Here is a 26,474-nt window from a genome sequence, read left to right as displayed (position 1 = left end):
TTGGCTGCTCTACAGCCTTTCCATCGGAGCTGAATATTTGGCTGAGTTCACATCACTGTTTTCATAGGGCCCTGCCCTGCGCTGTGCACAAATTTCTGCAGCATCTCTGGCAATCAACTTGGTCTCCCTGCAATGGTGAGACTATGCCAATATTCTGATATTAGGCTGCCTGCTACTGCCATCCTGGCTGAATTCCCTCCCAGCGTCACGTCAAGCATGTCTAGATGGGGTGCAGGTTCATGTCTTCACCTGGGTTAAATACCAACCAACTTAATGTGTGCAGATGAGCCCAGAGACCAGGCCCTCCTGCATCCAGGGAACAGCGTTTAGAATTCGCTCATTTCAACAGCCATTCTGCAATCAGCTGTGCTGTTCAGGGTGTCACAGATGGTCCTGCAGCCCCCGTTGCTTGAGGCTTGGCTGCCAGCAGCGATATATCCGTTGTGCTCTGAGAGCTTGAAGGTGAAGAGGTGGCATGAGTCCTTTTGCCTGCTGCCTTTCTGTAGGGGGCTCAGGAAGGAGCTGGAGCTCTTCCACTCCTGGAACGTGTACATTTCCATGTGAGGGTGAGTGACTTTGCTCAGGTAGCTGGGGCTAGGGGTGGCTGAGGATAATGTCTTCTGACTGCCGCTTAGGAAGCTCCTGCTGTCTTCCAACGAGTCCTTGCGTGAGTGTTCGAAGGAGCCTTGGTTCCAATTCCTGTAGTTGTAGGCCCACCACCCCAGCCGCCTCTGCTGGTGGCATTGGCACTTCAGGATCCGTATAAAAGCTCTCTTGAACTCTTTGCTCGAGCAGGGATAGATGATTGGGTTCAAGCAGCTGTTGAAGTAGCCAAGCCAAAAAATTATCTTGAAGATGGTTTCAGGTGGCTTCAAAGCAGAAAACAGAGACCCTATCAGGGAAAAACAAGCAGAGAAATCATCTGAGATAACTGGTCCTGACTGCCTTTAATAAAGAGACTAAGGTGAACCCATGATGTTGATGGACGTTCCTGTGAGGATTCCTTTGTTAAAAAGTTCTATCACCCTTGCCGCTTCAGTTAAAGTCGACTTGACATTCTTGATATTTCTAAGGTACAAAACCCACCCTCCCAAAAGCTCTTTTGGATAAAGAAGCCTGATTTTCTTTTTTCATCATGCAGCTACAAAAAGGTGCATAAGCTCAATTTACGTGCGCCCCCCCCAAACCTCTGTATATTTATTTATATTGCAGTAGGGGATCAGGGCGCCCCATTGTTCTTGGCACCGTAAAAAACACACAGAGTTCCTACTGCAGAGAGCCATTTGTAGGTCACTTTCAATAGGGACAGATCTGTTTATATTCACAAGGTCCTTTTGTGCCTCTCATCCTGGTGCGTATCTGTGCTCAGACATAACTTGCCATTTCCACAAACTTGCTATGGCAACCCTAGGTTTGGACACTTGTTCTCTCCTGTCCCATCTAGGTTATCTAAGTCACCAATAGGAAATAATATTCAAAAGATACAAAATCTATTTAAGCCTGAAATCAGTTAAAGGTCACACAGGTCTGCATAGACCAGGGCTTCTCGGCATTTTTATAGCACAAGCAGAGGGATTAGCTCATGAACACTTCCCTTCCCATTCACTATCACATAATTTCCCTGAATCAACTATTGTGGTTGTTACATAGAAAACTAATATTAGCAAAGCATTTAATGTATTTATTAATTCATTAAAATGAAATTTAGCAAAATGGAACATTCTGAAAGAATGCCTGAAGGCTCTGAGTTAACATTATGGGCCCCTTGCACACATTTACTGTATATTTCTAGCTGGAGCAAGCTGAGTAGGTGGATTCAATATGGGAGCTTAATTTCAGGAATTGGAACTAGATTCTAGGTCTTTTGAAAATGGAGAGATGCAGCTGAACCACATGTCAAGGCTCTGAGAACAGAATCCTTTTACACTGGAGCAGTTTCAGATGATAAAAGCACCCGAGTCAGCAATAGCTATCAGACTGCCTTACTGTGGTGGGAGGGATGTGATTGAAGGCATATTTCCCCATCTATCCCAGCAATGCAAAGGCTGTGGACTAGGCCTGAAAGCTATGCAAAACCCTGTTTAATGGACACAGCTATGTGCTATTTAGTAGGGGAGCAGCTGTGTCATGCAGATAAGCATAGCTGCTGCTTTTCCAGTCAGCATGGTAGGCTTGATAGTAACTACAAGGGGCTGAGCAAGCTTAACTCCCATGGAAGCTAGGGAGAGATAAGCACATTCAATACAGCTTATGCCTCAGCCTGCCTTCCTCCATGCACCAACCAGCAGGGCTGAGCTGGTGCAGAGGGAGAAGTAATGTGCTATTAATACTGACAAACTGGAGATTACTTCCTGCCTCTGCCCAAAGCAAGAGGGAATGGTGGCTCCCAAAGTCACCATTCCTTCCCTAGACTGCTTATTGGGTGATGCAGCTAGGTGCTGGTTCTTTCTATTGCTTAGAAGTAAAGTGCCAATCTAGCTCTGAGGGTTTAGGTGGAATTTAAAAGGCGCATAGTGCTTTGTTCATGCCTTCTGCAGTGGACTGCATTTCAGTGCACAAACCAGTCTCTAACCATTGTGCTGCCCCTAATAGTCTGCAGGCCTCTCCCTCCCATCTGATGGAGATCCCAAGGCTCAGCCCTGATTTGGAACTGCAGGAAGTGATGAATGCAGCACAGAGTCTAACACTGGAGAAAAGTACCCAATAGGTTTCCAACGGACAAACCAAAATAATGCAAACACCTTGACTGCGTCTGCTTAGCATTAAGTATTTTTTAATGAAAGGTTCAACAAACATTCATGTGGTTCTAGGGAATAAATCATGAAAAGGATGTGAAACCCTTATACTGTCTTAGTGAAACTTGATCCAGGCTTATGACTTGAGCCAATATGGGCAAGATATGCCAAGTCCTCCCATACACTCAGTCGCAAACTCTTTCAGGATTCATTTTCTAAACAATAATTACAAATATTTTCCTTTGGATTTGAAGAAAAAAGTCTTGTGATTGTACTGCACAAATACAAAACCTGATTATATGGGGAAACTAGTCTGGGGCTTATCCTTTAAAGGGTCTCTATTTTGTTTTCCAGAACCAGCATAAAGTCTAGATGAACTCAAGATATTAAGGACCAGTAGGACTAATGAAGGAACTGAAGAGCACATATTGTTGTTATGCAAGTCCTACATAAACATTGGCTCTTGCCCCACAAGAGAATGGAATATATATATTTAATATTGGAAACATTTAGAATCTAGAAGAAATTCCTCCACTAGATTTTAATGTTTTGGGGCAGGACAAAATTTGAACATAATCCATTCGACAGTGTCTTTTTCTTTAAATAATAAGTAATAGTTAAAGAAGAAGGAAAGGTTGCTGGAAAGACTTTGCCTATGGGTAAGTAAAGCAAGAGGAGTTCCACAGAAGAAATGAGTGGCTATGCATATGGGGAAAGATAAATGGGATGCGTCTGTATGTGCTGTCTTGCATATAAACAGAATACAATACAACATACTGACATACAAAGATCAAAATCTAAAACAAAGCCGTGGAAAAGGTTAAAACAAAAGCCAAGTCATGAAAAATTGGGTAATATTTGAAAGAGCTAATGGAAATGTGTACAGTATACAGTTAAGAAAAGAAGGTAACAGGCATGTCTCTCTCGCACACTTTCAGGATAATCAAGTTTTCAGGTATTTACTGATGAAAATATCCAGTCAGTCAGTTTGAGTTCTTGTATGCAAAAGGGCAACTTCACAAGGGTGAAGAGAATTACTTCCTAACATCCCAGGCTGAGCGAGGTAGCATGTGCTCAGTTCTTATTCTTGAAATGTCACTGAGCCTTGGCAGATAATTTAAAAAAAACCTACAGAGCAACTACAGTACTGCAGTCCATCCATAATTGAGTGCTTAGCAGCAAAGATCTGAAGACATATCAGCTGGAAAGTGGTTTGGACTTAAAAATGATCTATATCTAGCAACATTTGAAGGAGAGTTTTGCATATTTCTCTATTGCTTTTTTAAAGTCGTATGGAAACAAGATTAAAGATAGGTATTTAAAACATTGGTGATTAATTGATTGTTTCCAAATTTATTTATTTTATTTCCCGCAGCTGCTGCAAAAATGAACAAAACCAGTTGTGATAAGACTTTTTAGACCTGTGGAGATAGCACACAAAGCCTAGAATTCATTACCTACACTACAGTGTCCAAGATTATGCTTTTCTGAACAAAGGGATACTAATTTGATAAGTGGATATCCTTCAAGCTATTAAATTATAGAAATGTATGGTAAAAGCTCTTTTTTAGGCAGTTATATAAAAACAGTGACTTCTTAGCTGAACAACGCAGGCCTTACAAATACATAAAAACAGCTCTGGAGGCTAGAGAATTTAATTTAGTATATAACGCAGGATTACTGCATAGTTTTAGGAACATATTAGATGTTAGGATAATTATTTTGAAGGTGAACTGGCAAACAGAGATGTTATCATACTGAAGGAGAATTAACAAATTTGTGAATAGAAACATAACTATTATGCTTTTACACAGCACTTTGCATCTGTAGGTCAACTCAAAGTGCTTTTACAAAGCATTATCATCCACATTTTACCAATGGGGAAATTAAGTCACAGAGAGGCAAACTGACTTGCTGAGCCAGGAATAGAACCCCACCTCTCATGAGTCCCAAAACCATTGTCTTGTCATTGTACCATACTGGGTAGCTGATAAGACTTTGCAATAATGACTCAGATAGGTCCTAATCCCACAAAGCAGAGTTGAGGACACCTGAAAGTAATGAAAATTGAGCACTTTGCTGAGTCATGCTTACCGTTGGCAGTGCAGAGGTCATGGACAAATACAGCAGTTATTCTGAGCTCAGCAAAAACCCACATGCTATCAGACAGAGAGGGAATATTGGCGAAAACTCAGCGATCTTCTGAATGATGATGCCTCTACCATAGAATCCCCCTCTAGCACTAGTCAGTTTGGATTATGAGCCCAAGACCTGGTTTGGGATCTGAAACCACATCCTTTGGCCCAGAAACTGAGCTTGCTATCAGCTTAGCCAGGTTAAACCTGCCACATTTTAATGCTTTATTTAGGTTCATATGGTCCCTGACCTTTGTGCAGGCACACAGGGTGATGAGAGTGCCAATACGTTCCTATGTGTCCCACACAAGGGCAAATAACAGCCTTAGTCCCCGAGCTCAAAGGAGCACTGACTGCTATTTTTGTGTGTCCCCAGAGGTGAATCTAATCCCAAGGAGGGCAAAGATGGAGGAGGAACTCTGCCAGGCAGAGCAGGCTGCACCATCCTTAAGTTCAGTGTACTCTACATTTCTGCTGCACTCCTGGCAGCTGTGGGAAGGATAAACCTTCCTTAAAGTCTCAGTGGAGTAGGGAGCTCCACAGCAGCCCCAAAGCATGACTGTAACGGTAGACACAATCTAACCCTCAGACACTCACTAATGGGACTGAGGCATTTGGTTAATTTACTGCTGAACTTGTAAAGACTGAACACAGTTTCTTCTCTTACTGTTGCCCAAGATCAAATGTAGCATCACTTTCCATTTAGTCCTCTGTGGGGAGCCTGGGGACTGTGTCCAGCTCCTGTGGGGACACACACAATGATCTAGGGCTTGTCTACCTCCTATGTTCCCAACACAGAACCACTGAGAATATTTAAATGGTGGGTTTTTTTGCAACCCAGCAAGTTGCAGGAATAGAGGCCCACTGGCAATCTGGCCCTCCGTAAATATATCCATTATTTAAGTGAGGATTGGTGTTAGAAAGACTGAATTCACTACACAATGAAGCTTCTCAGGACAATCCGTTGCCCTAGGCAAATCCTTAGTCAGCTGCCCCTTCCTGCCTCTGTAGAAAATTGGTGGCAGGCACTGAGTGCCTCCCCCACAGCTGTCATCTCCACCTCCAAACCTCGGGTAGTCAACTTGGAGGCTGACAGGGCAGACAATGGCCTCGGGAGGCAGAAGCTGCTGAGCCCCAGTGACAGATCCCATGGGAGGAGAGCAGTCTGACAGTCAGGCACTGGCCAGAGCAGCTCCCAACCAACTTTGTTCAAGTGCGGATGCCAAGGCCAAAGTGTCCCCTCCCTCTCCATGGCTGGCTGCTCCAGCGATGAGCCACCTGGCCTCTCTTCTGGTGCCACAGTGGGCTCTGGTGGGCAAACGGTATAATTTCAGCATCTCCCCAGCAGAATCTATTCTGCGGGGGGTAAAAAAATCTGCAGGGGACATGAATTCTGCGCTTATGTTTATTTTGTTAAAAAGTAGGGGGTTATGGCCTTCCCACTTTTAAAAGTGGGAAGCCATTGCCCTGACCCCCCCAGTTCCAGCACTGGTGCTCCCAGCCCATAGGGCCCTGGGTAACGGGTACTGCAGAACTCTACCCTGTACAAAGTAATCCGGGCTGGGGACAACAATCCCCCTCACACAGAGGCAGCAAGGTTCTTCTCACTGGACAGAGTGGGAGTCTCACCCCTGGCCTGGACCCACACAGCCAGTCCCTTGCCCAGCACCCACACACTGCACCACCTGCCTGTACCCCCCAGCCCATCCTAGCTCACACCATTTGCCCAGCCCCCCACAGACTCACACCTTCCCGTCTGTGTGCCTTGTTGTCGGGCTCATAGCCCGCACCTCAGCAGTGTCTCCAGAGCCTGGACACAGTGGTAGGGAAGTGATGATACCTGGGCTCAGAGACTGCCTGGGGGCAGTGGGAGACAGGTGTAGGTTGGCTGCCAACATGGACCTGTTCAGGTCATTGCACTTGTGGCCAAAGCCCCGCAGAGCTCAAGCAGCCCCGAGCTATGATGTTACCCATTCTGGGGGGTGGGGAGCATTTGCCTGGGAGCCCGGCTGAGGCTTCCTGCTCCTCGGAGCCCAGCCAGCCCAACAAGCCTTATCTTCTGCAGCTGCTTCCTAGGCATCTGCCAATAGCTAAGGCAGCCTTTAGGGTTACCACCTGACTGGTAGTTGCCTGGCCTGGCTGGTTTTTTAAATGGATTTGCCAGTTGCCAGAAAAATAATTTAATCTGCCGGGTTTTTTTTTTAACGTGGGTTTAAAGACTGGTATTATTATCACAATACACTGGGACATCTAATGTTAAAAGTTTCTGTGTCCAATGAAAAATGCTGTTGTGCTCCCATTTCCGCAGTTTAAGTGATAACAAATCAGTTGAATACACAGCAGCTGTCTGGCCACAAACACGCAAGCTCACCGCACGTGTGCGTGAGAGAGGGTTTGAGTCTTGCAAGAGTGAGGAGACGTGCTGTGTTATCAATCTTATCTCTATGTGTTATTTCTCCACATACTATAAGTGGCTGTTGAAGGGGGCATTGTGGAGTTGCCTTGTGGTGAGGGTTGTGGTTGTAGTGGGCTTGATTTGGGTGTGGAGGTGGATGCTGGTTGTTTTTCATTTCAAAGGTAGTTACTTGTGTGGCCTTTGAATAGGCAAATAGTGCCCTGTGCTCTTATGTTCCCTTCAGGACTTTAGAAAGTGTCTCAGGTTTCATATCCTCTCCCATTTCTGCATGTGGGACTTCCAAAGACATCAATAGATGAATTTCCCACAAAGATAGAAGGCCCTTTATTATTAGGAATTTTAGTTTGATAGGGGCCTCTGTATGAACCACCTCATTCTAAACGTGCAGACCTGGGCACAATTTGGCCACTGTTGCACAGAGCTCCTTTGACACTTATCCTACAGTAAAGATAGGAAAAATATATTTTGATTAGCTTGTATATTTTTAACATCACCTTTTTCGCTGCTCCTTCCTTGGTACTGACAATGCCTTTTATTTCATCATGCACACATACCTTACCTTGTAATTAACTTGCCAGGAGCAAACAACTGTGGGCTATTTTGGTACCTTGATAAAATAATAAAACTAATCCTACCAGGCACAGTCTCCAAACAACAAACTAATATTTCCTACTCTAATCTCTAGCTATTTTCCCATCACAGTCTGATAAACAGATTAAATATTTCCCAGTCCTGATTTAGATTGCCTTTCAGAATAGCTGAAAAAATGTCGCCTATAATTATCTCGTCAGTGATTTATTCCTGATGGGGAAGCCAGAATAACTCCCCCACTCTAAACTATCTGTTTCCTGGCACTTCGTGTTCAATAACTTCCCAGCCAGGGAATGTATTTTTTCTTCTCTTTTTTTTATTTTATTTATTTATATTTATTTATGATGGTTTACATTGTGATTCACTAAATATAGCACTGCATATGGTTTACCTCTGTCTGCAGCCTTGACACCTTTCTCTTCTAGCCATTTTGCAAATCCCCTTATCCAGTAATAATGCAGAACAGTAAATATACCAGGAACTCAATCAGTCTAGTAGTTTTTTATGGCATTTTGAAAAAAAAAATCCCTATCATTACCAACTGTACACACCAGACATGACAGCTATTCAGGTTGGAAGGAGACTGAACAAAAGTGAATAACATAATTAGGAATTCAAAAGTATTTTTTCTAGTGAAAGTTAATTTCAATTAGAATGTCATTAGCATTTTGAACAGTTTTTAACAAACTGTTTATTATTACAGTCAAACTATATAAGTCACCCTCAGTGAAACTGGCAAAGGCTGTGGGAAACAATTTATGGGATTAGCCTGTCATTACACATTTGGAAGCATATAAAACCAGCATAGCATTGGGTAATTGAAATGAACCTATCAAACTAGCTCTTGGGTAACTGTCCGTCATCAAGGGCCTGATTCTGGAAAACACTGAGAGGTAATGAGCACTTCATAGGATCAAGCTCTAAATAACTTATATGTTATGTTCTACTATTTCTATAGGGCTCAGCTTCTGATAATGGTCCCAATCCTGCAGTTTGTACACATCATGGCTCCTGTTAACATCTGGGATTTTGCCTGTCTAAGGACTACAGGACTGGACCCGGGGCTGTGCAATACAAAACATAGGTCTTTTCTTTTTTGCTCTTCTTTTCTTACCTAATTATATTCTTCTTTTTTCCCAGATGGAAAAACAAAGCGTAGAAAATAATTCGGCACACACAGAAGAACACCCAGCCTTCCCCCACGGAACTACTAAGAAATAGCTAGCAATGGACTAGAGCTGAAACAATGGGGGCAAATACCCTCCAACACTGGGAAAGCTTGGATGCAGGTCAGCACTTTGTGGCCAGTCCCATCTCTATAGTGACCCTCCAAATCTGAGCATTCCGAAACACTGGGGCTCCAGTCCCACTCTAGGGACTTAATCCATAGTGCATTGATTCAATGGGAGCCTTTGAATGAGCTTTGGACTTCAGTGGGCTTTGGATCAGGCCCTAAATCAGCAGGGCGAACAGTAGGAAGATCCTCTGGATTTGCCAAATCCTGACATACTTACATAGGGTGACCAGATAGCAAGTGTGAAAAATCAGGACAGGGGTGGGGGATAATAGGTACCTATATAAGAAAAAGCCCCAAATATCGGGACCGTCCCTATAAAATCGGGACATCTGGTCACCCTACACTTGCATAACCAAACTTCACATTGAGGACAGTTCAGATGCAGCCTGCTGCAGAGGAGCCACACACACTGTAATCTCTCATGTTCTCTCTTGCTTTTTTGTTTTCCTTTAATCTAAAGTAAAAGCTATTAACATTAAAAATACTCTGTGTCTGGAAAAACAACACAGACCAGCTTTAAAATCATTGTCTGTTCAGGCTTGGCTGTTCAGGCTTATCCGCACTCTGACCTGTTACAGGGAAAGCCAAATATATAACAATAACCATCACTGCCATACTCTGTGTCACACATTAAAAGCTAGCTGGGAGTATTTCCAGAGTATGGATAATCATAGCTAGAAAAACAAAAGTCTTTGTGGATCCACTGACACCTTAACTAGCAGATTTCTAGGAGGGGCATTTCTTCTCCAAGCTCTAGATCCATTCTCAGCAGCCTAATATGGTATAAATATTTGCTCAATAGTTTCCTGTTACCTCAGTCCACCAGTAACTATATTACTGTAATGTGTGACAGCAAGATGGCAAAGTTAAGACTCTTCATTTAAGTATAAACTTATTCTGATGAGTACAGTACATCTGAAAGGGTCCTGTTCTCATTTTTGTAGGAAAGAACTGAGCGTAAATAGTTAGACTTGCCAAACTAAACCAAAAAACCCTACCTCAAACAGAGTTTTTACCCTGAAAAGGAGGATACGCCAAAGACTCCATGAAGCTCAGTAGGGTCTTTGCTATTGCTATTGATTTTATATGGTTAAGGTGCTCAAATGCTGCAGTGATGGGCAGCAGTTTAAACCCCTAAGATATAGCACGTGCCTGGGAAGGAAATGCTGTTGAAGTTGGCTTTGGTATGTTTATGTCAGGCAGTTAATTATGCCATTTCCATTCATGCAAAAGGAAATAAATTGTGAACACCATGTAAATCAAACTGTGACAGATTTATGACATCATGGACCTCAGTTGTGTGGCTACATTTCCTTTCATCTGTCCTGTTTGCAGGGAATATATTTTATTTCTGCCGTAATGGGTTTGAGTACCAGGAAGCCTATGGGTAATATCAATTGATTTACACCTTGTTTTAATATAAGTGGGTTGACAATCTTCATGCGTGGGTGTTCTTTGAATATAGATTTGCTGGGAGTGCTTATATATTTCTCATTTGTGCCCAGCCAGTGGGAAACTGTAAACCATTTTTATTCCAAATTACTGGCAGTCTCCTCTTTTCCTTTCCTCCTTCTCTTTACCTCCCCCTGGTGTTTCTTTGTCTCTTTCTATTTTCTGCTTTCTGTCACTTTTCTTCTCTTATTCCTTTCTTCTCTTCATTTTTATAAGTTATTCTTTCTCTCCTCTTCCTCCCTCCTATCTAATTTTTCTCTCCATCTTCCTAGTTTTCTATTTTCTAATCACCCTTTTCTCTTTACAGTTTATGATTTTCCATTAGCCTAGCACCCATCTTTAATTACATGTTGAAGTGGTATTAAACATATAGGTTAATTACTCATTATTACACTAGAAATACCTGCTCTGGCCAGACAGATGAAGTACTGGACATTAATCATTTTGCTATTTTGGCAGATGTATGATCACACAGTAACAAAGTTTTGGTGGATGTAGGTTCTCAGATGTCACCTTTTCTAGCTATTAGTGATAAAGGGACCATATTAAAAAAAATGTATACATTTGGTTTTATATACCTTGGGGCCCACTTAGAGGAAAATCTATCTGTTGTCATTTATAGGAACAAATGGGAATCATTTGTTCATACAAAAGTAGGATGATGATCTAGAATTGCTGTTATGGTAATAGCACACTACTTACAGAGAAATGTAATGTGAAAGTGAAACTTGATAGTGAGAAAGTTCCACTGGATAGATTTTTTAAAAGATTAAATCAAAGCACACAATAGTATTTAGTAACTACCTGAATTGAAGTGTAATCCAGTATGAATGAAAAACGAAGAGTTCCAAAGTTCCAAACACTGAGTCAGACCCAGCCACTCCCAGTCTCATATTGAATCTCTTTCCCTATGTTAAGTATCCTCACACCTTCTTGTCAACTGTCTAAATGGGCCATCTCGATTATCACGACAAAAGTTTTTTTCTCCTGCTGATACTAGCTCATCTTAATTAATTAGCCTCTCACAGTTTGTATGGCAATTTCCACCTTCTCTGTATGCATATATATATCTTCTTACTGTATGTTCCATTCTGTGCATCCGATGAAGTGGGCTGTAGCCCACAAAAGCTTATGCTCAAATAAATTTGTGAGTCTCTAAGGTGCCACAAGTCCTCCTGTTCTTTGAACTTTGCTAGTTTGCTATAGTCCTTGTTACAATGCACGTGGCCAAATCAATGTGCCAAGGTTTCAGGGTTAATTGGATTCCTGAAGCTTCTGATTTTTTTTGCCTCCAACCTTCAATATTTGTTTACATTCCTCTAAACTTATTTAAAACAGACAATAAAACCCCCTAGTTTACAAACATTTGGTAATTGAAGTCACAGACAGAGGCTCTGTTATCTGTCTCAGTGGTTTATGAATGATGCATACTCATGCTCCCATCCTGTTATAATTTGGAAATGCAACTCCGTAAACATTGTTAGCATAATTAAATAGCCAATAGCATTTACACTCATAGAGCCTGATCCGTATTCTTTGTGCACACAAACTCCCCAGGGAATTCTGTGGGAGTACAGGGTGTGCAGGGAATGCAGAATCAGACTCTGAAAGAGCACTTCTCTGTACTAATACCTTGGTAAACAGGACAAAAAGCTCTGGCAAGGGTAGTCCCTGCCTTCTGGCAGCCTGGAGTAGCTTTGCTTTTTGTCCTCTTAGCCTAATTAAAATCCACACATTCAGATGCCTTCTCTTATCATCCACATCATCTATCTGTGATTAATGGTATGTCAAATTCCAAGTGAACAACTCACCCTTGCAAACACAGTATGATTTCATTCTGCACTATACAAGGCTCTGGCTCTTGTTTACAGACTGGCCAAAATAGGATCCATATTTCACCTCCAGTGAAACTTCACTGGAGGACGCAATAGTGGAAGCTATAGTGTAGACAGGGTTCAGGCCTTTTTACCATTGTGTTGTCTAACCCTGCCCAGAGCAGAGCCCTGTCTTTACTTTTCTGTGGTGACTGACATGGTCCTTGTATGTCCCATATGCTGCAGGCAGTGATAGAATGGAGTAGATAAGATTCTACTCCCACCCATCTACATCTTTAATGGTCAGTCCCCTGCCACTCACCCACTCAGTCCTGGAATGTAATAGGGGCACTGGGAATGACCAATGATAACCCTCCTAACATGACAGAGAGTCATTGGCTGGCACATTCCATGATGCCATCTAGGGATTGGGGCCATCTCTGAGGCCCCACCCAGCAATTCATGCCGCTTGGATGACCAGTCCACGTATGTAGATCTTCAGATGAAAGATGTAGTCAAACTACAAAGCATTATTGTATACAAATTACAAAGCATAATACAAGACTTGATATCTGAAGTTAAGATTGGTGCAATCTATATGAGGGCTGAAGGTGATCATATAGATCAATCAAGGTGATGGTACAATAGCCCATTTGAAAATAGGTACTAAGAATGATTTTGTAACAGGAAGGACAATGAGAGCTTTATCTTCTGGAAAGAAAGAAAGAAAGAAAGAAAGAAAGAAAGAAAGAAAGAAAGAAAGAAAGAAAGAAAGAAAGAAAGAAGAGGAAGCCAATATCTTAAATAAAATACCACTTGGAATTCTTTGTGACCCATCTGTAATATTGTAACTATCAGCAGAAATACAGGACATTTCGTGGATAGCAGAAATTCTTTCAAGTTCATTCTCCCTTTTATTTACATGCTGTCAAAACAGTCCTTTAAAATGCATATAGGGAAATTCAAGCAATAACTTAAATGCAAATAGAAATCTGTCAGCCAGATCCTCAGCTGGGGTAAATCAGTATGCCTGCATTGAGCCAATGGAGCCATGGTGATTTATACCAGCTGGGAATCTGGGCCTTTATGTTTAAGTTGTCTTCCTCTCCCATTATCAAGACTTTCATTTATGGTATTTTTATATTTTAATATAATGTTCTTAAGTCCCAACCTTTCTCCCATTGAAGCCCTTGGGAGTTAATGATCTTATTGTTTTTGGCCAGAACAAAACAGTTTTGCAGCTGGCTAACTGCATAGGATATGGCCAGGGCTTGCACTTGTTTTGCAAAGGATTAGTTGATTAGGAAAAAGCTAATCTAAGTCTGCAGACATTTCATTTATTACACTTATGCATTTTCAAATACTGGGCTTGCTTTATAAACATTTTTTTTTAAACTTCTTATTCTTGATGTATGGCCTAAACATTCTTTCTTGGATACCTTTGGTAAAGGATAACCCTCTACCTGGGGGACCTAATAGGAGAGCTATAGAGAGGCTATCTTGGCTTCCATTCTAAACTCTGATATTCATGGCTTTTTAATTAAGCAGGTTAGTGCACAGGGTTTTAGGGCTCAATCAAAAATCCATTGAAATAACAATGGACACAGCTTTGCAATGGGTTTTGGATCAGGCCATTTGTTCAGATGCTGCTAAACCCTGTACTCTTGCCCCTGCTCTTCATTTAATAGATTTGTCCATTTTTGCATTAAAAAACACCTATCCCATACAGCTACTATGGCACTGATCCTGTAGGCACTTGTGCATGTGTATACATTTACTCTTATGAATAATCCCACTGAAGGCAATAGGATGTGAGTAACGTTACACACGTTCACAACGTCTGCAGGATCAGGACATATGTCCATTGCTCTGCTGAGTGTTGATAGATAGCAATGTTCCCCACTAGAAAAATCAATTCCTTTCTCTGTTTAAGGGTAATAGCTGCTAAATCCCCATATTTCTTCTTTGAATCTTCTGGCTCAATAAAGTATGAGTCTTCCCAACAACAAAGAAATATATTGCCCTAGAAAATAAGAAGATATCCATATTACCTCCCTTCCTGAGATTCGTTAGCATTTTTACAGAGGCCGGTTGGTATCACTGGAAATCAGAGCCTCTTTTGTCCTGTGATGTCTGTTTAGAATTTGTAGTGTTTAGTGCTGATGGTTATCTTTAGGTGACTAGTTACTGTCAATACTTTTCTTTGTATTCAAACTGTTTTTGTATTTTACTTGCATATTTACTTCTGTGTGATGATGTGTTTTAACATTTGCCTGTTTGCTTAAGCTCCAAATTTAAGTTAATAAATAAAAGAAGCATCCAATCCCCGGATGTTCATACAATTTCAGGTGTTTTGACAAACAGCTTTGCTTTGAAAAATAAAACATTGCAAGGAAAGTAACTAATTGCTTTGGGTATTTTGGATAAAATTCACCCCTGTGAATAGGACTTAAGTGGAACTTGAGTGGCACGTAGGCCTTGTGCTGCAATTAATCCTTTTGAGAAGGGTGAGTACTCCATACGTGACAACATGTGCTGGGCCTCTGCACGAACTGTCCATCATGATCTTTGGCCTCATGTACATTGGTCAGAGAATAGACTGAACTGTTTCGTCCTGCAGTTTGAGCTATTGAACTTTGTTCCAAAGATTTAGGCTGAAACTGAGCATATGATTAAATTGCTAAATATACTTTTCTAAAGGGCTGAAATGCTATCTGATGCTGAACTGGCAACTTGAGGGCACCAATCTTAAACAGCTAGACTAAAGAGGGTTATAGGAAGAAATAGGCTTAAAGTCTTTAGGAGCCTATACATACAAAGGCAGGACTAGACCTAAAACCTTTGATAAAATGTGATTTCCATGGAAAGATATGAGGCCTGATCCTCAATTCCTGGCACACCGGGAATGCTGAATCAGGCCCCATATAACACAAACTTACATTGTAACTTTGTACTTATATATTGGTTGCTTGTAGGACCCCTAATATTATTACTTATTTTATTGTCAGATTAAAAAATACTAAAAATAGTAACATTTTTTGAAAGTAACATTATTGCTGTTTTCTTTCATACATCTGATCTCTCATGCTGCAGCCACTGATGTCAATGTGAATTTTGCATCCAATTTCAGTGGTTGCAGAATCCGAGTTTATTTAGGCTGCAATGGGTAGACCCTGGTACCTGTCTGGAGCCCCAGTGAAGTCAAGTTGCAGGACTTGTGTCTTACATATTAATAATTTTTTGTGGTGGTGGTGGCTTTTCCCCCTGCAATGTGTGTTATGTCGTGTATAAACTTTATGGCTGGGCTTTTCAAAGGAGCCTGCAGGTGCTGGGTGCCACACGTGTATTGGTCAAATTGTGAGTTGGATGCCTAATTCATTTACACTTCTTTGGAAAGCTCTGCCTAATAATTCACCTGCTAGAAATAACATTGAGTTGCAACTTGTAGCCCTGCTGCACCATATATAGCCTTTTCACCCTGGATGCATTTCTTTTTATACATGTAATGGCTCAAAATTGGTTCCACCTCATGTAAAAGAGAGTCTGGATTGCAAATGGTTTCAGACGTCTTTTCCCATTACTCTAGCTAAAAATCGTCTATTTTTATTTGACATTTTTCAACAGTGTTTAATATGTTCCAGGTGCCGTTGAATATTTTTGGGTGAAAAAAAGAAATATTTATTTTGAAATAACCAAGATATTTACATTTTGAAATTATGTTGCTGAGTTGGTGGAGCTACCAATTGCCTTGACAGCATATATGCCTTAATTTTATTCATTATACTGCATCACACATAATTTTGAATAGCAGGATAGCTGGCTGTATAAACGGAGTGATTATAAACATGCCCAAGAGGGGTATAATGTAGGCCTTATTTACATAAAAGAATAGCTGGTACCTCATGGGGGAAAAAGAAACTTTGCACATTATTCTGTTTGGAAACAATTCTGGTGCATGCATCATCATATGCTTAATTCTGGAAGCAGCATTGCCCAGTGGTTAGAGCTAGGCATGGCCATCAAGCAATCAGGGTTCTATAATGACTGGTTGTAGGATGCGTAACAAATCGCAACCTCTGTATCTTAATTTCTCTATTTGTAGAATCAGCACAGTACTTTTCCATCTTTGTAAAGTGCTTTGAAATCTTTGGTTGAAAAGCACTAGGTAAATGCGAAATATTATTTCTCTTCCCTTGTTCTTTATTACAAGGAGCACATTTATGAAACCAAAATCTTTGTTTCTCAAGAATTCGTCTGACCCTGCTGCATATTTCCACCCCCGGAGCCCTAATGTTCTAATCCTTTGTTTGGAACAGCACCACAGGTAGCTGTGGAAATTATTGCAATGTCACAACCAAAGGATTAGAACTTTAGCTGGGGAACAAGCCGCAGGAGGGGAGGAACTTCTGAGACGAAAAGAACTTATTTATATACTAGCAGAACCATTCGCCAAGGCGATATTTTTCAGCGTCCCAAGATTCAGGCATAACTGTACAGTTGTAAAATGTTTCAAGATGCATTGGGTCAGATTCTGATCATTCTCACATGACTGCAAATCTAGAATTGCTCTTATTTTACATCCATACACATTGTGGGGTCATGTCATCACTGAATGAATCAGGAGGGGAAAGCCGGATGATTGCAAAGGAGTGTGCATGTAGATATGACTAGAAATAATGGGCTGGATTTCGGAAAGGGAAAATGTAGACTGAACTATGAAGAGAAACTTGCAGGGAAGTAGAAGAAGCCACTTTAAAAACTAGTTTGGACCCAACAGCAGAAAACGTACCATAGATAACAATCCTGTATTGATGGGGATGTGGCTGACATAACAGGTCCTTTCCACCTTTAACTTTTATGCATTTTCAAAGCATTGCAGAGGTGAATATAAATGACCATCCATCAATGTGGAACAACTATGTATTGTCAAACAAATAGGATTGTGACATCTCTGAATGAATTAAGGAAGAAGATCAGGTGAATTAGGACCTGATACACCTCCTGTTCCTGGTGATTAGCAACAATTGAAAAAGTAATAAGAGGAAAAGTACATAGCAGTTAAATAGGCTTGGCTAACATTTTTCTGGGGATCAGAGCATTGAACAAGGATTTGGGCTCCTGCAGTGGGCTGGCAGAGATATGAGATTGCAGACACAGAAGACTGGATTGCTATTCTAATGTACTGATGAGTATGTACCCTCTAACAGGAATGGATTCTGATACCAAAAAGCATCTCATAACGGACCTAAGTAGCAGCACTTTCAGTATCCCAAAAAAGGTCCAATCCTGTGAGGTGCCAAGTTCTCTCAGTTCCTCATTTTGTTCAATGGGAGCTGTGGAAGCTTGGCACCTCACAGGGGCAGGCCTTAGACCTCAGGTGCCAGAACAGCTGTTTTCAGCCAGATAGCTTCTCCTCGGCCCCTGCTGCCAACTCTGAATCTCTGTGTCTCCAAACACAGTGCTGAGACTTTTTGATCAGTCACTCCACTTGCAACATCTTGGGCTCATGGTTGAGGAGACAACAGGTGAACTGATGTTTTAAATTCCTCACTCAAGTGTCTTAAGCAACAATTCATTAGCCATCCCATGCGTGAGCAGGGAGCCTGCAGCGGCTTTTAACCTTTCTCAAGGCAAAATGAAGACGTGTCAAAATATGGCCTCCTTTGACTCCATATCTTGTTACTATGATTTTGGGGTAGGTCCTCGGCTAGTGAAAATCAGCAAGTGAAGCTACTGACTTAAAAGGCTACACTGATTTATGCCAGTTGAGGATCTGGCCCTTTATATTTAAGTATGCCAGGATATAACTGTGATTTTTTTTACGGTTGCTACAGCAATCTAAGCACAAAGGGACTGAACTAATTTACTTTATCAGAGGGTCCTGAACCACTGGATTCTACTGCATGGGTTTGGAGATTCTTTATATCTAGACTGTAATGTTGTACTTTGTAAACATGCTTTGCACAACACGTCTATCCTGTATGGATGAAATACGTATTTTCCCAATGATCTGTAGCGTTATCCAGTGTGGAACTTTCTCTGACAGAGGACAATGTTTGACATCAGGGGGGCTGAGTTCCGGAGACTTCAACTCAGAATTTCACTGCTCTTGCGGGTTTGTCACATCTGTAACATTATGTTTTTGTAGGTTTTTATATGATTAATTTTAGACACATCGAGCCAGATCTTCCTGATTTTCACCAGTTGAGAATCTAGCACAAAGAATAGCACATCCATAGTTTGATCCAGTAAAAATGATAAACTTAAAACTTTTAACCAGGACCCCTAGATCTTTGAGGCAGTTTAGAGACAATTTGTTCAGCGGGAGTCAGGGGACCATAGGTGAAATGTATAAACAAATTCTTTAGCTTACCACAATGACTGGATTAGAAATATTTTGTTTTACAGTGACTAAGTAAATAAGAGACACAGAACACCGAGAAGGCTATGTTCCATTTTCTTTCATAGTTAGCCAGTGGGATCATTTGCTTTGCGTAACAGCTGATTTTGGACAGAGATTTTAGAGAAGAAGTTTTAAGAATTCTGTGCTAACAGGTTGTGAGATGTGCTGTGATGCTGATTCAAGGTGGTGAATAATATTAAGGACAAAAAGGGAGAATGTCAAAAGGATTTCAGGAATGCAGCCCTGTGTAAGATTATGTAGGATGCTTTGGTAACATTTCAGTTAAATGTACATAGTTTGAGAGCATTTAAAAATGAAAGAATTGATTGCTAAAAGTTCCAGCTGCAGCCTCTTCAAGGGCCTGATCCAAAAGCCCTTTGAAATCAATGGGAGACTTTCCCTTGGCTTTGGATCAGACCCCAAAAGAAGAGATGCAGTCAGGTCACTGCGTATGGATCCATATCTAGATTTTGAATGCCCCATAGTTCAGAAGTGTTTGGATCCAGAGCTTCGGATCAGGCCATTTTGACTAAAAATGTTACAACCTAGTCTGTATTATTAACAGCTGACAGTATAACGTGTTAAAAAGCTGCGTATGACATCTGAATGGGCTGCCTGCATCTGTTTAATACATGGCTTTTGCTATTCAGCATGCTACAAAAGTGTCCACAAAACATTTAAAAATAAAACACGTATAAATGGAACCTTAATATAAAGTGTTAAGAAAAAATATGTGAAGGTTTTATCCATGTGCCATCTGTCTACCTGACAACTGAGCTGATTTGTTGCAGGCTGCAAACACTGCAAAGTTTTTGCATGACTTTCAGCAAGAACAGTGTCAGAGGGAAATTATGATGTAGTTTTATCTATCTATCTATCTATCTATCTATCTATCTATCTATCTATCTATCTATCTATCTATCTATCTATCTATCTATCTGCATTTCTAATGCATCCGTCTTTATGGCATCTAGACACCATTCAGCTGATTTTTATCTGACATTTCTGTAATAAACAATTGACCCTCATTCCTTGATCCCCAACTTACCTAGAGGCAGAGCTATGAAGAAAGGTAACCAGCACAAGATAAACATGCCAACTACAATTCCCAAGGTCTTGGCTGCCTTCTTTTCTCGAGAGAATTTAAAAAGTTTGAAAGCTATGGAGTTCCTGGGGTGGTGCCCCTTGGCCTTGCTGCTGTTGAAAGTGTCCTCGTGAATGTTCCGGGAGTGAATCCTTAAGGTCAGCTCCTTGGAATCACACATTTCTTTCAGGACCCCAGCTTCCAGGTTTTTAGTTGTCCTTTTGGCCACTATGTAGACTCTACAGTACATCACCAGGATGACAATCAAAGGAATGTAAAAGGACCCCAAAGAAGAAAACAAGGCATAGAAAGGTTCTTCAGTGATGCGGCACTCTTTATCGTCCTTGGGTGCTGGTTCCTTCCATCCCAGAAGAGGTCCAATGGAGATTATTGTGGAGAGGACCCAGACACTTAGGAGGGCAAGAATTGCTTTCCTCCTAGTTACCAAAGTTGGATACTGAAGCGAATAACTCACCCCTATATATCTATCTATAGAAATTGCACACAGACTTAAGATAGAAGCAGTACAGCACATCACATCAACCGCTGCCCAGATATCACAAAATATCCTCCCTAATACCCAATAGCCAAGAATTTCTAGTGTAGCAGAAAACGGAAGGACAGTAAAACTCAGTAACAAGTCTGCTATTGCGAGGTTAACTATGAAGTAGTTTGTAGGGATTCTTAAATGCCTATTGCAAGCTACAGAGAGAATTACCAAGATGTTACCTACGATAGCAAAAAGTATGAAGGCACCTAGGACAAGCCCCACTATTATAGCCCTAGTGATATCCAAGGCAGGTAAACTGAGATTGCTTGCTGACTGATTAGAGTTGTTTGCAGTGAGACTCCCATTACTTAGTACAGAGTAGTCCAAATATCCAGGTAATGATGAATTGTAGTTATCATCAAGGTAGGTATTCATCTTAAAAATCATGCTCCATAGCAAGTTGTAATTGGATCCCCTGAACAATGCACAAAAGTACTTCAGATCTGTTGAAAGTTATCTCTCCACCGAAGAATGTGCTGCAAGGCAAAACCCAGTTTCAGCTTGAGAACTCATCGCCACTGTAGGTTACGAGCCACCAGCATGCAGAGTTTGCACAGCATGAAATCCTCTGAAGTGTGTCAAAAAGTAATAGGATGCTCAACTTGGTTAATTTTCCATGTCAATTCATTGAAACAGAAATTAGCAGATGGAACTCTTGGACTGAGTAGCTGTTTGGATCATGAGGTCTCTGAAACAAAAGGCAGGTTTACTATCCTCTCTTGTGCATTTGTTGGAAGGGTGCCCCTGCCCAGCTGTTATGACATGCATCTCCAAGAAGCGTTTGTAATCATTTAGGCAGCTCTGCATGGAGTGGCTGCCTTTGCTTACGCTGGCTGCTCTAATGACATCACTGGAGCCCTGACACATAACAGCACTAGAGGGCAATGCAGTTTAAGTTAAAACTTCCAAATCCAAGCTTCAAAACTAAACAAATGGAACATATGAATCTTAATTAAAGCATTTGCCACATAGAAATCTGGATTGGAAACCTTCAAAAAATAGTTTCATTATGTGAGAAAAATATACTCAGTGGGATATGGAGAAAAAGCAACTGCAGTACGAAATGATATAGCACCCTAGGACTTTCACTCACTAAATACATATCTTCTAGTTTATTTTGTAATCACAATGAATCATATGCTGCTTGACAGATCTAATGATCCCCTACCTTGTAGCGATGAATACAGCGATTTGGGAAATGCAGCATTTATGTTTTTTATGGTAAAATATAGACAGACCTAGTATTCAAAAGTGAAACAGAATTCTGCATGAGCTAGTTTCATTCTGAAGGTTGTTTTCACCTGTAAATTAGGAAAAAAGTACCAGATGATGACACTCAAAATCTGTGGCATGATCTTTGATGATGATTCTGTATTGCATTATTCTGGATCTCTCTCTCTCTTTAGACCCCAGTTTTGCAAGGTGCTGAGTGCCCTCAACTCCATATGAAGTTAATGGGGGTTGAGGGTCCTCAGTACTTCTTAGCAAGCATTCAATATGCTTAAATACTTTGCTGCAGCTGTGCCTTAAGACTGTGAGGTCTTTGGGTCAGGGACTTGTTATTTTTTAGCCACAGTGGTGTGCAGTGTTTGCTTACAATACCACATTAAGAAGAATTTGAATAATAAGTGATTTGTGCTAAGTTGTGGAACTAGCATTTACTGCTAGCATTGCAATAGCGGTAAGATCTTTATTCTGAAAACTGTCACCGCCTAAATTTGTGTATCACCAGATACAGGAAGTCCTGCAGCTTCACAGCCTAATACCATTAAAAGGTAAAAACATAAAACTGCCAAAATACTGTTCTCTACTTTCTATCATTATATTATATCCTACAGCTGTTGTCTGGAGAACTCTGAGTAATCATGTATTGGTTTTTTGTTACAAAGTGTACCATGTTTAAAATAAAAGGTTTATTTTCAATAAGGCGACAGCGAATGAACAGGGATGTTGTTTTGAAAGACATATTTTGTAAACACAATCTCTGCTTGAATTTTCTTTCAGTAAGTGTATGACATGTTTGCATTGCACTTAATAATGGCAGTGACAATGAGAAATAACTTGTGTTTAAAAGCTTTTCTTTGAAGCACCTATAATAACAGTGAAAACATGTCAAGAGACCACTGGAGTGATGAAAAAACATTCAATTATTTTATGAACGTCTGTTTTCCTGGTTAGACTGAAATATCTTAAGTTCAGCCACCTTGGCATTTAGGCTCAGCATTACAAAGCCAGACTATAAGTGCCTTTCCACCTAGTGGAATCCACAGCCTGGAGCCGGGCGCTCAAGATCCCTATACAATGCCAGGGGAGAGTTAGGTGGCTAAGAATGAGATCCACAAAAGCCAGGATGCTGAACAGGGCGCCACCAAAGTTAGCCAATAGGAAATGTCAAGGAGAGAGGTGTGACCTAGGCCCCACCCTTCTCAGGGACTTAGATCCCTAACTCCGGGTTGAAGGGAAGCACCTATTGCCACTTGGGATTCCCAGCTGTGACCGCTGTCCTGGAGTTAGGCGCCTAAGCCAGGTCAGTCCTTTCTTGCAAAAAAACCAAAGAGGAGATGGTGCATCTTCTGTACCCACTATCCACCAGGGGTTAGAGCACTCACTGAGGGTAGGAGTGACCCAGGTTCATACCCCCGTTCTGGTCATGAGCAGGACACTTGAACTAAGGTCTCCCCCGGGAGTACACTAAGTCCCCGAGCTACTGAAGCTGTTCTACTTTGTATAAAGCACATGCTTGGAGCAGGGACTGGAACCTGATTCTCCCACATCCCAGGGGAGTGCCCTCCACTGGGCTAGAGAATCATTCTCATGGTCTCACTGGGCTATAGAGCCATTCTGACTCCAGCTATATTTTGTGCAGGGCCTGATCCTGGGCCCCTAGGTGAGATAGACTGGGGGAACACCTACTGTGAGGTTCCTGCTGGGGCTTAGGCATGAGCTAGGCACTGGCATCAGGACTTAGTTATGTGCGTGCCCACTGGGAAAAATTTAGGTAGCCTAGGGGACTTTATCAGTGGAAATGCAGATGCCTAGGGAATGTAAGTGCTTACAGGGTTAGGCAGCAGCTGAGTAGGGGTGTTGGGAGTGGCAGTGAGCTGCATCAATCCCTTTGTGGACCTAGCCCCTTGCCACTGCTCTTCCTTGATAGCAGGGAGCTGTCTTGGCTATAAAAGCAGGATTTGTAGCCTTTGCTGCCGGACAGACTTATATTTTTCATTTATTCCTCACATTTTGCTCTATTTCACTGGAATCCCATATCATTTTTCTCAAGTTTATTTGTGATTTCTGATTCTGTTTCCCACCATTTGTCTTGTCCATTTAGATTATAAGCTCTCCAGGGCAGGGACTTTCTCGTACAGTGTGCATAAACAGTGTGTAGTGTCAAGGGGCATCACTCTCAATTTGTTATTCATCAACAGTAATAATGAACTTGGCATGCAAACAGTAAAAATCAGTGTAAAATGAGAAGAGATCAAACCAACAATAGTAAGGGAGTGAGTTTGGTCTAGTGGTTAGAGCAGAAGACAGGACTATTTTACTCTGTGTTCTGCCACAGAGTTACTGTATAGCTTTGAGTGAGTCACTTTACCTATCCTTGTCTCAGTTTATTCATCTGTGTAATAATACTTACCTACCTCAGTAACTTGTGAGGTGTAACTGATTAATGTTTTCAAATTGCTTTGAGATCTTCAAAGACGGGTTCTTTAATAAAGCATTGTTAGTGGAGAATGTGCACAGACATGGACATGAACATTAACTCTTTACCATCCTTTGCATGGATAAGAGGAACAGGTACATTTAGGAAACAGGCTTCTCTTTACATCATGGTTAAGATAGTTTTTTATGTTACTGCAACTGAAGACAGAGAAGGCCAGAGAAACATAGATCCTATCAATTGCAAAGTTGCTTTTATCCTGTAATTCAGATATGTCATGTTCTCTGAAAAAAGGTTCTAGAGTTTGGAGATTCTATTCAAAGCTGTTTCAATCACATTCTACTGTAAGACAAATTGCTGTTCCTCTGAGCCTTTCAAAGTGAGTGTGCTATGGTCAAATTGCCAAAGCAACAAGAGACTGAATATAGAACACTTATTTGTGGAAACAAGGAGTACATCTTTAAAGGGACTAGTCTGAAACTTGAAATGTGCTGAACTCTTTAAAATATATTTTACCTTATCAGATCCGTGATGCAAAAAGATTCCCATCATCAGGGCCTAGCTTTGGAATTAGTTGAGTAACTTTAAAAAAAAAGTTTTACAAAGTGCTTTTTAAAATGTATCAGTCTTTTGTTCACTTTGGGCCAGATTTTTAAAGGTATTTTAGTGCCTAAATATAGTTTCTATAGCTCTGGAATAGGCTTGCAAGGGAGGTTGTGGAATCCCCGTCATTGGAGGTTTTAAAGAACAGGTTGGACAAACACCTGCCAGGGAAGATCTAGGTTTACTTGGCTCTGCCTCAGTGAAGAGGGCTGGACGTGACATTTTGAGGTCCCTTCCAGCTTTACATTTCTATCATTCTAAAGATGCAGAGAGGCACCTAGTGGGATTGTCAAGAACATCTGCGCCATTTATCTCCCCTAGGAGCAGTGGTGGAAGTAGGGCGGTACGGTCTGGTACACTGTACCAGTAAGTTATTTATAGCTGGTAGGGTGTACCGGAAAGACACAGGAGGAGCAGAAGGTGGGGCTTCCACGCAGCTGCGTGCCTGCATCTCCTGCCCGGGGTCTGTCCCAGAACCACAGCTGCTAAAGGAATAGAACCTCACGCTGGCAGCTCCTCCAGCGCGGCTGTACTGCCCCCAGCCTTGCCCCCCCAGCTCTGTCCTCCGGCGGGGCTGCTGTACAGACCCCGGACAGGACTCAGGAGACACAGCTGCGTGGAAGAACTGGGCGCGGGCCTAGGGGTGGTACAGCCCCACCAGAGGAGCTGCCAGCGTGGGGCTCGGTTGCCAGCATGCCTGAAAAAAATATTCTCTGCTGTCAGAGGGAGCTGTCTTGAAGCTCTTCTGCCAGCAATTCCCAAAGCAGGTGTGACTGTGAACTGGCTGTTGTTCCAGAGAGCAAGCCCTCCTCTTCTCTTAGCAGCTCATACAGCAGCTCTGCCATGTCCACCCACTGGGAGTGCTCCTCCCTGTGATGGGTTGGGTCACGGAGACCCCCTTGGGACTGCCACCTGATGTGCTGATACTATCTCTGAGCCCGTTTTGGGTACGGGGACTTTAGTACCCTGTCTTGTTGAGCCAGACACGCTAACCTGCTGCAACCACAGACCCAGGTCTGAACCATGCCCCTCAAAAGCTGCAGACGTAACTGAAAACAGCTTAAGAAGTGCTCCTGTCTCTAGCTCCCCAATGCCCAGTTCCCAATGGGGTCCAAACCCCAAATAAATCCCTTTTACTCTGTATAAAGCTTATACAGGGTAAACTCATAAATTGTTCACCCTCTATAACACTGATAGAGAGATATGCACAGCTGATTGCTCCCCCCAGGTATTAATTACTTGCTCTGGGTTAATTAATAACTAAAAAGTGATTTTTATTAAATATAAAAAGTAGGATTTAAGTGGTTCCAAGTAATAACAGACAGAACAAAGTAAATTACCAAGAAAAATAAAACAAAAACATGCAAGTCTAAGCCTAATACATTTAAGAAACTGAATGCATGTAAATCTCACCCTCAGAGATGTTCCAATAAGCTTCTTTCACAGACTAGACTCCTTTCTAGTCTGGGTCCAGTCCTTTCCCCTGGTCCAGTCCTTGTTCCAGCTCAGGTGGTAGCTAGGGGATTTCTCATGACTGCCTCCCCTTTGTTCTGTTCCACCACCTTATAGAGCTTTGTCACAAGGCAGAAATCTTTTGTCTCTCTGGGTCCCCACCCGTCCTTCTAAATGGAAAAGCACCAGGTTTAAGATGGATTCCAGTACCAGGTAACATGGTCACATGTCCTATGAGACCCCAAGCCTTCATTCTTGACCACCTGACTCACAGGAAGGCT

At 41.7% G+C, this 26,474-nt stretch overlaps 1 protein-coding gene across 1 annotated transcript; it reads right to left on the bottom strand.

Annotated features, from left to right (window-relative positions):
• Nucleotides 1-326: 326 nt before the first annotated feature.
• On the bottom strand, nucleotides 327-21,253 carry ADRA1B (adrenoceptor alpha 1B; the record flags this gene model as incomplete). Its single annotated transcript, XM_084636925.1, has 2 exons — nucleotides 19,892-21,253; nucleotides 327-892 (listed from the first exon to the last, which is right to left on the bottom strand). The coding sequence occupies exons 1-2, from the start codon at nucleotides 20,862-20,864 to the stop codon at nucleotides 327-329; spliced, it is 1,539 nt and encodes a 512-aa protein (XP_084493051.1). The 5' UTR covers nucleotides 20,865-21,253.
• Between the last annotated feature and the right edge of the window lie 5,221 nt (nucleotides 21,254-26,474).

This window comes from Lepidochelys olivacea (assembly GCF_965140295.1).
Source record: "Lepidochelys olivacea isolate rLepOli2 genome assembly, chromosome: 8".
NCBI classification, from domain to species: domain Eukaryota; kingdom Metazoa; phylum Chordata; order Testudines; family Cheloniidae; genus Lepidochelys; species Lepidochelys olivacea.
The sequence above is the reverse complement of the archived record's forward strand: the minus strand, read 5'-3'. Positions and strand labels throughout refer to the sequence as shown.